Source organism: Dromiciops gliroides, chromosome 2 (genome assembly GCF_019393635.1).
Source record: "Dromiciops gliroides isolate mDroGli1 chromosome 2, mDroGli1.pri, whole genome shotgun sequence".
In the NCBI taxonomy this organism is placed as follows: domain Eukaryota; kingdom Metazoa; phylum Chordata; class Mammalia; order Microbiotheria; family Microbiotheriidae; genus Dromiciops; species Dromiciops gliroides.
The window spans coordinates 392,850,492-392,865,826 of NC_057862.1; the positions used below are offsets into that span (position 1 = coordinate 392,850,492).

A 15,335-nucleotide genomic window follows, 5' to 3' on the forward strand; every position below is an offset into this window, starting at 1 on the left:
GGAGGCCGGGGCAGGGACTGATGATGGGCTGGAGGCTCCGGGCAGATGAAAGAGGAGCTGAGGGCTTTTCCTCAGTGTCAAGAGGTCTATCTCACAGACCTGTCCCTTACCCCCAGAATGCAAGGGTGGATGTGGACAGCGCCCACCTGTTGGGCTTGGGAAAGAGGAGGCAGGGTTGTCAACGTACTGGTTCAGGGAAAGACCACTGTGGCTTGGCCTTCACTCGGGTCTATGTGGCAGCGGTCTGGGCCTCCGAGGAGGGGGTCTGCCCTACGGAGACATTAAGTACATGAAAGAGGCCCGCCTCTCTCCTTGCAGATGGTGATCGGGCTAGTCCTAAGAGGGAGATGTTTGTTTGGGCCTAAAGCCTCATCGGGCTTCAGCCCCAGGAAAGTCAAACCCTTCATCATCCTTTGGGCCCTCTAGTTTGATGCTCCCTGTGTGGCCTGTGGAGTTGATTTCCAGGCATTCCCACCATAAGCCGAGAAGAGGGCTGGAAGGCCTAGGAGTCCTCGCTGCCAGCTCAGAACAGAGAGGATTGTGCAATGGCAGCTCTAGAAAGGCCCTTTGCCTCAGCTCCAGCCTCCCCACTTACCACAGGGCTGCACGCCAAGAGAACTCACTGGCTTTGGAGTCAGGAGGCTTGTTGGGGTCAGAATTGGTTCTGACACTTACTAGCCCTTAACTACTCTGAGTTGTTTCCACATTGGTCAAGTGAAGATAACGCATGCACCACTTACCTTAAAGGATTGTGGATTTAGAGTTAGAGATCTTGTATGCTATTTAGTCCTCTGGCCTCATTTTATAGTTGAGGAAACTGAGGCTCAGAGAGGCAAGGCTATTTGTCCAAGTCCCATGGGAGTGTCCTCTGAGTCTAGCTCTGGCCCCCCCTGCACTGCAGATGCCCTTTCTAGTGGGGCAGTGCAGCATAGTGGAGTGCATGCTGGACCTGGGATCATCTCCCTTCTCTGGGCCTCAATTTCTTCATCTGTAGAATGGTTAAGGATCCCTGTCTTACCTCCCAGAGTTACTGTGAGGCCCAAATGAGGCGGCACACATCAAAAAGCTCTGTCACCTGTAGAGTGCCAGACAAACGCGTCTTATTATTTTCTTTCATTTCATTGCTCCCAAGGGACTCAGGACTGTGCCAAGGGCCCATCGACCATACACCTTGGCAGGTCAGGAGCAAGCCTGGGAGCAAAGTGTGCCTGAGGGCCAGCCTGGCTACAGGTAGATAGAAGGGCTCCATCCACCATAGGGCACTATCTATACACATGAGTGTGGTTATTGCAAATAGGGAAACTGAGGCCTGCAGAGGGGAAGTGACTTGTTCGAGGTGACCCTGCAAAGCTGGAAACTTGTTAAGCCTCTGTCTGTGGAAGGAAAGGGGCTAGGGCTCATTCTCCCCCACCTAGTGAGGCAGCCCTGGGTTCAGAACTTACCAGTAGAAGCCTGGTTCCCTGTGGAGCTTCCAGGATGTTCCTCTTGACTCACTGCTAGCTTTGGGTTGTTCTCGATCATAGCCTGCTCCTTAAGGAACTGTATAGTCTCAGAGTTGGAAGGGACCCTGGAGACCAGCTAGTCCCAACAACCCTCTTCCCCAAGGCAGGAAGGAATCCGGCCTCTGCCAGAGGCCACTCCCTCATTTTCCATTGCTGGACAGCGCCCTTTGGAAGTCCTTCCTTTGGTCTAGCTTGGTCACCCTATGACTTTCCAACCTGGACCCAGAGTAAGCCATATAGTCCCATGTGATAGGGTGGGCTTCGGATATTTGAAGACCCCCAACATGTCTCTAGCTAAGTCTTCTCTAGGCCAAACAACCTTTTCTGTTTCAATCCATCCTGCATGGCATTGTATTGAGGCCTTTCCTAGAATTCAGTCATCAGGGATCTCTGATTCTGCAAGTGTGTCTGCTTAAATTCCACCTATGCACGTGGAGTTTAAACTAAGCAAGTACAACTGTGACTTGGTAATAAACGGACTTAGTAGCTGCAGTGATCCAAGAAGGCTCTTGTGGGCTGGCCAGTAATTGAGCCATTCCAAACTGAACTACAACAGTCCTTGGACGACAGGCAGGCAGGCTGCTGCAGGGCCTATATTGGAAGTCTTTCCAAATCCTGCCAGCATTATTGCTCTCTTGGCACAGCCTCAGAGAGCCCAGTGTCACCTCCATACAACGAATGGCCAGGTAAGGGTGTGGGATGTTAGTGGAGTCTATCGATGATCTGAGCCCTGAAGCCTTAATAGTGTGGCCCTACCAACCCAAGTTTAAGACATTAGAGGTGGGAAACAAAGGTTATCTTCCCTCCCTAGGTCTGAAACCTGCCAGGTGTGAGGTCCCAAGGAGCAAAGCCTCCCACCTCCCTTCCCTTGCCTGGTTCTCTGATGTGGGACTCAAAGAAATGTTGTCAAGGAGCCCTGTCTCTCCAGAGTTAGGGGCCTGCTCTGTAGAGGGAGTGGTGTCTGGCATCTTGTTCAGATCCTTCTCCATGGAAGCATCCTTGTTCAGGAGCCTGCAGGAAGGGAAAGGGCAATGACATCCACAGAGTTTAGTGGACTTCTCTTTCCCCCTCAAGATTAGCCTGCTGTTTGTTGGAACCAGATTTCACCTGGATACACAAGGTATGGGGTGAGATTAGCCCACCTACTCAGTCTCTGCAAGTTCCCAAAATGCCTAACTGTGAACTCAGGACCCTGTTTTCTCCCCCAGGAAAGCTAATGCCCCCCTCCTCCACTTTTGCACCATCCTCTTCCCGTCTAGCATTGCCCCCTGGGTAAGTCCCCTGAGATGAAGCTGACCCCAGGATATCCTGGGGGAAGTGGAGAATCTGGTTCTGCAGTGCCCGCTCCAGGATGGTTTTAGCCATCACCATTGTCTTGCTATTCAGCACAGCCTCTGTGGATAGGCCGGGGAAGAGGTTTGCCATCATAGGAACCAGCTGTGAGGAAGAGAGGGAAGGTGAATGGGGGGATGTAGATTTGGGATCCCCAAGTCTGGCCTGAGGAAACCAGATTCTTCCTGCACAACTTGTGAACTTGAAAGAACAATCCTTTGTAATCAGGTGTTACTAGAACTGCCAAGGTTCTGTGGTCATGGATAGCATCTAAAAATCTATAACAGATGTAAAATCATTCTAGCCACTAGTCTCCAGCTTTGTCTTCCCACTAATCAGAACTGCTGTGAAAGAGCGAAATGTTATCTTCTCCCTCAGATGTTCATAAAACACCTTTTCTGTGTCTTTTTTTCCCTTATCATTCCTACAGTTATCTGCACATGGGTCATGTCCCCCACTTAGAGTGTAAACACCTTATGGATGGGAATTATATATTTTTTTCCTTTTTTTCCTTTTGTGGGGCAGTGAGGGTTAAGTGACTTTCCCAGGGTCAAACGGCTGGTAAGTGTCAAGTGTCTGAGGCCAGATTTTAACTCAGGTCCTCCTGAATCCAGGGCCAGTGCTTTATCCACTAGACCATCTAGCTGCCCCGCCCCCCAAGTATATAATTTTTAAAAAAAACCTTTTATCCCCAGGGCCTTGTACAGAGTAAGTTCCTAATGACTTTGTTGAATACCACTGATCAGGGCCAGGTTGGAGGAAAGCAGATGTGCAACAGCCTACCTGAGGGTGTTTGGGGTTGAGAAGCAGCACAGTGGCAACATCTTGACGAGCCCCAAAGATATCCTGCAGCATTAGTCGGCTCTTGGCACGGAGGAGGTAGAAGTTTGCTCTCTCTGGGTTGTACTCAATGGCAGAAGTGAAGTGTTTTTCAGCCTTGTGGTATTGTCTAGAAATAGTAGAAAGAATCAACCTTTGTTGGAGCCAATGGAGCTATGGCTGAAACCAAGCATGAAAACTAACCCTAGTTCATGTGCTTTGGGCCTTAAAAAGGTCTGGTGTGACTAGGAAATTGTTAGGTTTAACAGGAGGATCCTTCCTTCCTAACCCTTGGTCCTAAAATCATCATCAGTAGCAGCATCACTTGATAAGTAGCAGAAAAATTATTTGCATCCTTTCTTTTTATATTTTGTTAATAGATGTTTTCAGAAATAGTTTTTCCTCTGAGGAATGCTTTAGCTGAATCCTCGAAATTGTGGTATATAGTCTCATTATTATTGCTTTTCACATAGTTACAAACTATTTCTATGATCTGTTCTTTTACCCACTCATTATTTAGGATACCATTAATAAGTCTCCATTTAGGTCTGTATCTTTGGTTTGTGATCTCTATATATCGATTACTTTTTATGGTACTATAATCTGTAAAGGATGTGTTTAGTATTTCTTTCTTAAATTTATTTATAAATTCTCTCTGCCCTTAGCACATGGTCTATTTTTGTAAAGGTACCATGTGGTACTGAGAATATAAATATTCTTTAATGTTCCCATTAAGGAAACACCTTAAATCCTGCAGCTCTAATTTCTCCAATAGTTTGTTCTGTTCTATATTTTCCTTTTTTGTTTATGCAGCAAAGGACAATGGGTACAAAATGAGACATACATTTTCAGACTTGGCCATCCTATTGATCAATAGGCTGATCTGTTTTGCTCGACTGTACTTACTTATCTATTGTTGTTGTTTGTTGTTGTTGTTCTCAAAGAGGACCATGACAGATATCATAACGTGCAATGAACTGGATTTAAGTGAGGAAGGGCTGTGCAAAGTCCCCAGTAGCCTCTGGAGCCATCTGGGTCCAGTGACAAGATATATTATCACAACTACTGGAGATGACCTCAATGTAGTGGAAGACCTTGGCCTTTTAAGCTAAGGCCTTTCACTGGTCTCAGTTTGCCTTAGGCAATGCCCATTCAGTGATTAAGACTAGGTAAGAAGGGAGGCAAAGAAGGGCATCTTTTACCTAGTCCAACCCCCCCACACACACACACACAAACCCAAAAGCAAAAAAAACAGGCCCTCAGGGTTTCTGACCTAAAGAGATACAACTGCTATTTAGACACCCTGAGCCATCAAGAGGCCAAACTATGGCAAAATGAGGCCTGGGCTGAGACCTATTGTTGGCCAATCTAGAGGGCCAGAGTTATTTAGGTTTAAGGAGTAGCCCTTGGAAGATATTTTGTAGGTAAACCCCAAGAAATCTTTTGAAATTTCTGCAAATTTGTATTCCTTTGGGCAGAGTGCCCACAGGTAAAGGTACTTACTTATCTGTTATATAAGACTCTATTGGTAAGGGAGAAGACATGGAAGACTGACAGTGATATAAAGGAATAAAAAAGCAAACTGAAAACATGTTAAAAGGAGAAAAAAGAAAATGTACAGAATTGAGAGTTGGGAGACCTGGGCTGTAATCATGGATCTGCCCATAATTTTAAGCAAAACTCCTTGAACCTATTTCCTCTCTGAAATGAATGGGTTGGATGGGATAATCTCTAGGGTCGCTTTTAACTCAGTGGTCCCTAAACTGTTTTTTGTTTTTTGTTTTTTTGTTTTGTTTTTGGGCAGGACAATGAGGGTTAAGTGACTTGCCCAGGGTCACACAGCTAGTGAATTGTCAAATGTCTGAGGCCGGATTTGAACTCAGGTCCTCCTGAATCCAGGGCTGGTGCTTTATCCACTGCACCACCTAGCTGCCCCTGTCCCTAAATTTTTTATAGCACCTTTCTATTTATTTAGAATTTTATTTTTCCCAAATTACAGATAAATACAAATTTTGACATTAATTTTTTTAACTTTGTGTTCCAAATTCTCTTCCTTCCTCCCTCCCTCCCCTCCCCCAAGAACTCAAGCAATTCAATATAAGCTATACATGAGCAGTCCTGCAAAACATATAGCACCTTTCTGCTCAAGAGCTCAGAAACCTTTCTCATGTATTTTCTCCCTTAATCTCACACTGACTTTGGTGGGAGGGGAAAGAGTCAATGAGCACTGCTCCAATTTCTGTATTTTTTTTATTCCCCCTATTAATTCAATTCAACAAACATTAAAATTTTGCCCACCATATGCAAAGCACTGTGTTAGACAGAAATGACACAGGCTCTGTTCTCGAAGAAGCTAGAATCCAGTGATGGTATGGTGAGGGGAGCAGGAAAAACAAGTACATACATAAACTATAATACAAGGGAGTTAATGAAATGGCAAAGGAGAAATCCAAATGAAGTACCAAGAGAAATTTTAGGGGAGTTTCAATGAAGACTTCATGGAAGACACCTTGAAGGAAAGGAAAAACTTCAACAGATATACATTTGGGAGGGGACAAGGGGAAGAAGCCCTTAATGACCTGTTCATAAGAGGCAGGATTTGAACCCAAGTCTTCTTGACTCCAAGTCCTGCATGCTATCCAAATTAATTGAACTAGAAAGCTTTAGTTTAGGTTTCCCAAGCACCTTTGCTGGTGGGGGAGTAGGCTGAGAACAGGACATAGGAGTCTACAGAAGGCAAGTTCTTGGGCTGCTGTGTTTTTTTGTTTGCTTGTTTTTTGGGGGTTTTTTGGTTTTGTTTTTTTGCTGAGCAATGATGGTTAAGTGACTTGCCCAGGGTCACACAGCTAGTTAGTGTCAAGTGTCTGAGGCTGGATTTGAACTCAGGTCCTCCTGAATCCAGGGCCGGTGCTTATCCACTGCGCCACCTAGTTGCCCCCTGGGCTGCTGTGTCTTAAGCAGCAGTAATGGGAAGCACAGAAGGCACTGCACCAAGAAGTAGGGAGGTAGAGTTAGTGCCTCAGGCACCCTGCAAAGGCTGCCCGGGTATTTATTTGCCTGGCTAACCTAGTGCCAGGCTGAAGCCCCCCCCCCCCCGGGAGAAAGGGCTTGTGAAGCCCCTTTGGCCAATGGCTTGCCCTTGAGCCCAGTTGTTCCAGGGGCCCCCACGCACCTCAGGTGATGTTTACGAAGGCCCAGCTTCTCCTGAAGCATCCCCATGCGGTACCGAGCACCCTGGTCCCCAGGGGCCAGTGTCAGTGCCTCCAGGTAATCAGCTTCAGCAAAGGTCAGCTCTCCAAGTTTGAAGAAACAGTCTATATAGGAAGGCAGAGAGGAGGAAGGGGGAAGGCGCCGGCCTCCTTGTCTGACCCGAGCCCCACAACCTTCCTCCTCCTCACCGTGGTCAGCCCCTCCACTCACTGTCTCAGACCTTCAGCATTCATCACTTAGCTAGGATTCTGCCCTCCTCCTGCCTACCCCTTCATTCCCACAGGAATCATCCTTAGGGACCCTGTTACTCCTCTGCTGCTCCCCAGATTCAATCCGAGTTTAGAGGGCTTGGGCAGGTCTAGCTGGGGAAAAGGACAACTATAGGCTGTGGGCTTGGGAACACCTGTGAGCACACATATCTGAGCCTAGTCTCATTTTCAAAGCCAAATACCGCTGATTTTTTGACCATATGTAGTTTTGTATTGTCCGTGTCTCTTCCTTCTATTAAGGCAAATAATTAAAAGCTGTATCTGTGAACGGCAATTCACAATAAGCTGGCCTTGGGAGGCAAGAAAATCTGGGTTCAAATCCTTCCCCAGATCCATCCTGGCTGGGTGACCTCTCAATGCCCCAGGCTAACCTATAAGACTATAAATTCCAGACAGGTACAAATCTATATCACAAGAGAAATTTTTCTCCTTGGGAAGGTTCACTACACCAAAGGTTCTTAAAATGTGGGTCGTGACCCCATGTGGCATAAATGAATGAGGGGTCATGAAAAATTTGGCAGTAAATGTTTAATTTGCATAACTATTTTATATATTTCTCCAGTGGCTCTGGGTACCTTCCTTCTCCAAACACCTCTACCCACTCCCACTCACCACCCCCAAAAGATGGATGTTTTGATAGGGATTGGCAAACTCCCAGTACTCTATGGGTCTTTCATTGTGTGGGCCACCTCCAAGGATGCAAATTGTAGCCCTTCTGTGACTTAATGAAGACAGTCTTTGAGAGGGGCCACCCTGGTGGCAAGTCTCCAAAGCTTAGCGAGGCTGGTCCTCAGATAACAGGCCTACAGTCTGTCTGTTCACTATAACCAGACTGGCACAGCCTTGGAGCCCCGGGGCGGCGGGGGGGGGGGGCCTGTCCCCTACACACCACAAGGAGGGAGCATGACATTAAGTGCTGTAATTCTGAGGAGGAGGGAAACCAGGGGTTACTTGGGAAGGACTTCCTAGATGAAGTAGAGTGTGAACTGGACCCTGTAGGACTGATAGGATTTGGAGAAGCAGAAGGGAGAGGGAAGGGCATTCCAAGAGAGGAAGAAGGCATGAGCAAAGGCAGAGATAAGGCTGGACTCCTCCAGGAGTGATCCATGAAGTGATGGACCTGGCTAGAAAGGACAGGGAGGTGGAAGAGAGACAGCTAGCTGCCCGTGCAGTCAGCAGCACACAAGATGCTTGGATTCAGGGCTAGAGAACCTGCCTCTGGGGTTCCACTCTGGTGCTGCCTTCTTTCATTCTGCCTAAGATGCAGAATGAGGGGAGGGGACCCAAGGACCTCCCAGGTCCCTTCCACCTCTCCATCCTCTGAAGCCCTTCCCATGCCCCTAGACACATGATGAGGGACCTCCCCAGCCCTTCCCCACCGCCCAGAAGGATCCTCAGGACAGCTCACCCCCTCTGTTGATGTAGATGCCCTTCTCTCTTTTTTCTCCCCTTAGGGCCTTGTTGAGGAGCAACACACCTTCCTCATAGGCACCCTTGCTATAGCAGAAGACCGCAAAGTCATTGTAGGTGAGCAGCAGCTGGCGCTGGGCCTGCTTGGCAATCTCGTTATCCTCGTCTTCTGGGCATAACTCCAGAGATTTGAGAAAGTCTTCAATGGCTGCATCAAAGTCTTTAAGCCTCCGAAACAGAGTGCCCCTGGGAGGAGAGGAGACAAGAGGTCTGGCTCCCCGACCCACCAGGTGGCAGGCCTAGGCTTCTGCTGACAGGGAGGGGATCCAGCCTGATCATCTCTGGCTGTATCTGTCCACCTCCCACAGGTCCCTAGACTCAGGCCTTGATCCTTCCATCTGAAAAGCACAGAATCCTAACTTGTCCAAGCGGGATGGGGTCTCAGTGACCTTTGATCCGTCTGGCTGATAGAAATGTCTCTCTTGTCACTTTCTCCTCTCCCCATCCCATCCTATTCCGTTTGTGGATGGAATATATTCTCCATCCTGCTGTGATGGAAGGCACTGGGTTGTGTTTTATCTTGGTATGCACCAGAGCATGTTTGTTCAAGCAATTGTTAGGGGCAGTGAGGTAGCACAATGGATAAAGAGTGGAACCTGGGGTTAGGAAGACCTGAATTCAAATCCTACCTCAGATACTTACTAGCCATGCACAGTCCCTAGACAACGTACTTGACCACTGTCTGCCTCAGTTTCTTCATCTATAAGATGGGAATTATACCTATCTCACAAGGTTATTATGAAGAAAACCAAATAATATTTGTAAAGGGCTTTATGAATGCTAGCTACTAAGTCATTCTTTCATTCATTTTTTGGCATTCAGTTGTTTTCAGTCCCATCTGACTCTCTGTAACTACTTTTTCGGGGGAGTTTCCTTGGCAAAGATATTGGAGTGGTTTGCCATTTTCTTCTCCAGCCCATTTTACAGATGAGGAAATTGAGGCAAACACTGTTAAGTGATTTGCCTAAGGTCACACAGCTTTCACTAAATGTTTGAGGCCAGATTTGAACTCAAGTCTTCCTGACTCCAGGCTCAGCACTCTATCCACTGTTCCACCTAGCTGCTCCTTTTATTATTTTTAATATATTAATTATTCATCACTTATTATTACTATTGTAATTATACCTGAACAAGTAGTAGCCAGGGTCCATCGGGCTATTTTCAATGGCACAGTTGATCCGGATCAAAGAATCCTCCAGGCTCCCCTTCAAGGCCATGACCACTGCTTCCTCCCGGGCCTTCCTGGCCTGGGCCAACAATTTCTCCAGCAGTGTGTTGGCCTCAGGGTGCTCAGACTTAATGCTGAGGGCTCGGTGCAGATCCTGGTAACATTGATTCGGCTGGCAGCAGGGGTGGAAAGTAGAGCAAGAGGCAATAGTTAGAATTGCTCCCCTGAATGGTCAGGGATCCTTCCCCCTTTTTGGTCCTGCCCGTGTCTCGATTCAGCTGGGCTGAGTCATAGTCATAGCCTCATCCTTGACAATTGGTGGGTTAGAATAATAGCTAACATTTATATAGCTCTTTGTTATAAAGTGCTGTTGTTCAGCCGCTTTTCAGTTATGTCCAACTCTTCATGAACCCATTTGGGGTTCTCTTCTCCAGTTCATTTTACAGATGAGGAAATTGAGACAAACAGGAGTAAGTGACTTGCCCAAGGTCACACAGCTTTCACTAAGTCTTTGAGGCCAGATTTGAACTCAGGAAGATGAGTCTTCATGAAACCAGGCCCAGCGCTCTATCTGAGCCACCTAGCTGCCCATAAAGTGCTATATGTATGTTATTAATCCTCACAATGACCCTCTAAGGTAGGTGCTATTATAATCCCCAATTTACTGATTAGAAAATTTAGACAGAGAGAAGTTAAGTGACTTCCCCGGGGCTACACAGCTAGTATCTGAGGGAGGACTTGAGCTCAGGTGACTTCTGGTCCAGCACTCTAGCCTGCCACTTCTATCAGAATGAGGCAAAACAGAATCACAATGAGCTGATTCATCAGAATGTTAGGGAAGGATGGTCCCTTGGAGACCATCGAGTCCCTGCACTTTGGTTTTATAAAGAAGGAAATGGGGGACCAGCAGCTTGCCCAAAAGTCATGCTATGAGTTCAGGACAGAGGCAGGGTTAGACCCGCAGGTCTTGTCCCAGCAAACTCTAACACATCTCAGACCACAGCTCACCAACAGTAATTTAGAACTACTCCACTAGGCAGTGGAAAGATCAATGGACTTGTCAGAAGTCAGGAGAACCAAGGATGAATCCAGCTGTGTGACTCTGGGCGAGTTGCCACATTTCTCTCTGCCTCAGTTTCCTCATCTATAAAATGGGGATCATTTTTGTCCTACTTCTCTCAAGATTATGATGATTAAAGTCTTTTGTAAACTTCAAAAGGGTAAGTTATAACCTTGGAGTCATTCCTGACTCTCTTCTCCTTCACCTTCCGCATTCACTCAGTTGCCAAATCTTGTCACTTCTACTTCTAAAATCTCTCAGATTTGTTCCTTTCCCCCTGCTCACAGGGGCTCCCATTCACCCATTCTATCCCAGACCTCATCATTTTTCAAAAGACCTACTGCAACAAACTCCTAATTGGACTCCAAGCTTCAGTTTCTTCCCTCTTTAATCCTTTATTAGACTGTGAGCTCCAAACCTATTTTTGCCTTTTTTTTTTTTAAGGTGAGGCAATTGGGGTTAAGTGACTTGCCCAGGGTCACACAGCTAGTAAGTGTTAAGTGTCTGAGGCCAGATTTGAACTCAGGTCCTCCTGACTCCAGGGCCGGTGCTCTATCCACTGTGCCACCCAGCACTTTTTAGAAAGTATTCAGCACAGTGCTTGGCATACAGTAGGTACTTGATAAATGTGTATTGACTTGAATTCCTCTACATAGTTGCCAAATTTATATTTCTAAAGCACAGGTCTGACTATATAATATGTCATTCCCCTCCTCAAAAGCCTTCAATGGCTCCCTATTGCCTTTAGGAAAAACTACAGCTCCTCAGCCTGGCATTTAAAGCTTGATCTTATTTGATATCACTACCCTTTAAGCCATCTACATTCTGAACTGGCTGGGGCTGGAGCTAAGCGCAAAGCTGGGATCTCAAGTGCCATTTCCATTCAGTCCTAAGTGTGGCGCTGAGCTTAGGGACTGAACTGTGGTCCCGTCCTGCCTGATGAGGAGGAGGTTGGTTCGGGTTCTACCTTTAGGAAGTAATTATAGAGTCGTGCCCGGAGGATGAAGACATCAGGGTTGGGCTTCTGCTTCAACTCTTTTGAGATCATCTGGAGGCATTCCTGATGTCGTTTCATGGCCAAAAGGCAAGCGATGCTAGAATAAGGTGGAGGGAGGGCATGCCCAGATGAGGGAGACTTCCCTCCCAGCCCTATTCCCTGCCCCCCTCTCTCCAGCCCTTAAGGCCACAGGGTTACCTGCGGAAGCGGTAGGAGGGCTTATTAGGCTGCAGCTCCGAAGCCTGGGTGAAGAGGTCTAAGGCTTTCATGTATGACTGTTGTTCAAAGAGACACTGGCCCTGGGGGGGGTGGAGGCAGGCATCCACAGGTGGCTCTGATCCCCTCCCAGGCTGTTAGGACAGCTGGGAATGCACTGAGAGGTGGGAGAGATGAGACACAAGAGGAGAGAGGAAGAGGCAAAGGAGACAGAGACAGAGGAGGAGACCAAGAGAGCTACAGAGACAGAAAAGAGAGGAGCTAGGAAAGGGGAGAAAAAGAAGCAGCTATTGGCATGGGAGAGAGAGAAACAGACATGGAGAGAGGTGGGAGGCAGGGAGTGAGAGGGGAAGCACCAGCGGGATAAGCACAGAACAAACAGGGTGAGGCAGACACAAGGATGGGCAGACACAGGCTGACAGCCCACCCCAGAATGAGACAGAAAGCCTTGAGTCCCTGCAGCCCCTCTGCCCCTCTGGAAGGGGACAGAAGAGGTGGATCCCTATCCCCTGGCAGGACTGGGTAACCCACCTCCAGATAGAGGACAAAGCAGAGGCGGTCCATAAACTGGGCCCGGTGAGGGGCTAACAGGGCAGCCTTTCGAAAGTTCTGGGCCGCTGAAGCAAAGTCACACAACTGGAGATAGGCCTCAGCCCGAAGCACATAGCATTCCACCTGTGGCAGAGGTGGAGAGGGAAGATACCCAGGGAAAGCAAGTTTTTATTTTGTCCAGCCGAGTCTAGACCAGCTTCCACTGTCAAAATAAGCACCAGACTCATGAAATCTCAGATAAAGAAAGGACCTTTGACATCCTCTAGTCTAAACATGGACTAGAGGATTTGTCAGGAGGTGAAATTGGAGTGCAATAAGGGGAAGTCACTTTCAAGTTAGAGGATGGGTGTTCAGTATAGAAGGTACCGAGGAATCCATGGGCCCAATGGGAGTGGCACCAAGAAGGGGGATTGCAGGAGCTTGGCAGAAAATTTGCTTGCCCTTTGGGTTTTGGAGAGGCCCATGGCCACCCCAATAATTGGCTGGGAGGGGATGGGGGGGGTCGTGGGAGAGGAGAGAGTTTTTGCTCTCTCCATTTTCTCCCATTCTCACCAGCTGGGGATTAAGGTTGATGGCTTTGGAGAAGGAGAGTACAGCCTTTTCCCACTCCCCACTGGACATGGCGTCCTGCCCATGATGAAAGCTGTGGACAGATGACCAGGCAGACAAGTAGGTTGGGGGTGAGAGGAGTTGGGAGGGCCAAAAGGTAAAAGGCACAAGTGGTCAGTGCTCCTCAGTCTAGCGTGGTGGGGGCTCAGGGAAGGAAGGACTGCACTGTAAAGAAGGGCAAATGGCTTCCTGGAGGAAGCCATAAAATCCTGAAACTTGGAGGCCGGGTGGGAATGCACCTCCCAGCAGGGAAGGTGTTATCCCCCTTAACAGATAAGGAAACAGGTCCAGAAAAAGTGTCTATGGTCACAGTAACTGGTAAATCTTGGACTAGGCCCTAGACCTCTTAACTCCCTGGGAACCTAGGGTTTCATGAGGCCTGGATCTCCAAGAGATAGGGACTGGGGGCAGGGAGGAAATGGGGGTAGAGGAGGCCCACACTTACTGCTCTTTGATCCTGTTTGGCAAGAGAAGGCCTCTGATTGACAATTTCGGTTGTTCAAGTCCCCGGAAAACAGTGCTGGTTCCCAAGATCCGAGCCAAGGTCGGCTCCTCTAGCTCTTCTTCATGTATCTTCTCCAGAGCCATAATTTTGTCCCTGAGAACCAGAGAATCTTAGAGTTTGAGATTACCTGAGTGCTTTAGCTCAGCATTCAAGGCTTTCCAGAATCATCTGGCCTTAGCCTACCTTTCCAAAGCTTCAGAACTACAGACTATTAGAGCTGGAAGAGATCCAATAGCTAGTCCAGGTGATTCATATTATAGAGGCCATAACCGAGGTTAAGAGGGGAAAGGGAGTATGTCGGGGGCCATACATCCTAGTCAGTGGCAGAGACAAACCTGGATTCAGGTTTCCTGATTCCCACACCTGGGCACTTTGCTTGGTCCCACACAGTCTTCCCTGCTGCTCACTTTTTGGGCAACTCCTGACTTTCTGGGCTCTCAGGACCCTTGACAATTGTCCCGAATGCCCTGTCCTCATTAAAGACCCTACCGCAATGCTCTATGAGGGTCTCCCAGCCAAAGGCAAAGGCAGTTAGGTAGTTACTAAGCACCTAAGACAGAAGGCCACGCCCCCACCTGGCCACGCCCCCGCCTGGCCACACCCAGACTGCTCCAAAGGAATTCTACCCCTTTTAGAAGTAATAACATCTAATATGGCTTTCAAGAGAACCCGGAGAACACTTTATATACCCTTTTTAGCCTTCACTCTCTTCATATCTCAGCTCCCTCCCTTTATAAAATAATAAAAAAGATTTAAAGTTGTCTTCCTCAGTTGGACACTTCCCCACCCGCCCCCACCCCATACATCTTGTATTTTCATGAATTACAAAAGAATTCAAAAGACCGGCTAGGAGGGAGAAATTCTATTCCAATTCCGGGTTGCAAATAAGGGCTTGCATCAATGAATCGATAAATATCTTAAGGGGCCTACTAAGCGCCATCTCAAGTTGGGCGCTGGGGATGCACAGTAGAAATGAAAATCTGGTGCCTGCCCTTTAGAGGTGCAACTCCAGAGACTTATAATTCTATAGGGGGAACATTCCTCCAGCAAACAGCTGCCGCTGGCAGGGTTTAGGGATGTCGTGAGGTACAAAGAAGAGCCCTGGAAATGGTACGTAAAGGGTGCGATGGGTCCGGGACTTAACTGGCTATGTGAACACTTAAAAAACAGCCACAAACAAGAACAAACCCGACCTCCCAGTCTCAATTTCCTTAACTATAAACTGGGACAATAAGAGGGTTCCACTCCCCCACTTCCCTCTCCCCCCCCCTTGGCTTCTTTCTTAAGTTTGGGGGAAGGGACCTGATAAAGATCAAGGCCAGCAAACTGGTCAGGCCACTTGCCCAAGGTCACCCGGCTAGCTCAGACTCTCCGCCCCGCCTCCCCGCACGCCTCACGGGAGGGGTACGATAACACACGTAAGGTGGCAGCACTCTGCCCGGGGTGCTGGGGTGTATCCCGCGGGCAGAGTGGAGGCGGGTCGGCGGCTCTTCACCTAGTAGTGGAAGTCTGCTTCTGGAGCTTCCTGGGGCGGGCGCGGGGAGCCACCGTGCGCCGGGCCGCGGCCGCGCTACTCTTGGTGATGCCATCCCTTAGTGTAGACGGCCACCCGAACTGTCTCCAACC

At 48.2% G+C, this 15,335-nt stretch overlaps 1 protein-coding gene across 1 annotated transcript; it reads right to left on the minus strand.

Moving 5' to 3' along the window:
- Window positions 1-51: 51 nt before the first annotated feature.
- On the minus strand, window positions 52-15,333 carry TTC16 (tetratricopeptide repeat domain 16). The gene is made up of 14 exons (XM_043986633.1): window positions 15,205-15,333; window positions 13,650-13,802; window positions 13,148-13,238; window positions 12,575-12,718; window positions 12,026-12,126; window positions 11,798-11,924; window positions 9,728-9,942; window positions 8,541-8,788; window positions 6,826-6,967; window positions 3,618-3,783; window positions 2,800-2,939; window positions 2,375-2,513; window positions 1,443-1,539; window positions 52-270 (listed from the first exon to the last, which is right to left on the minus strand). Exons 2-14 carry the CDS (start codon window positions 13,790-13,792, stop codon window positions 230-232), a joined length of 1,794 nt encoding a protein of 597 aa, XP_043842568.1. The 5' UTR covers window positions 13,793-13,802; window positions 15,205-15,333; the 3' UTR covers window positions 52-229.
- Between the last annotated feature and the right edge of the window lie 2 nt (window positions 15,334-15,335).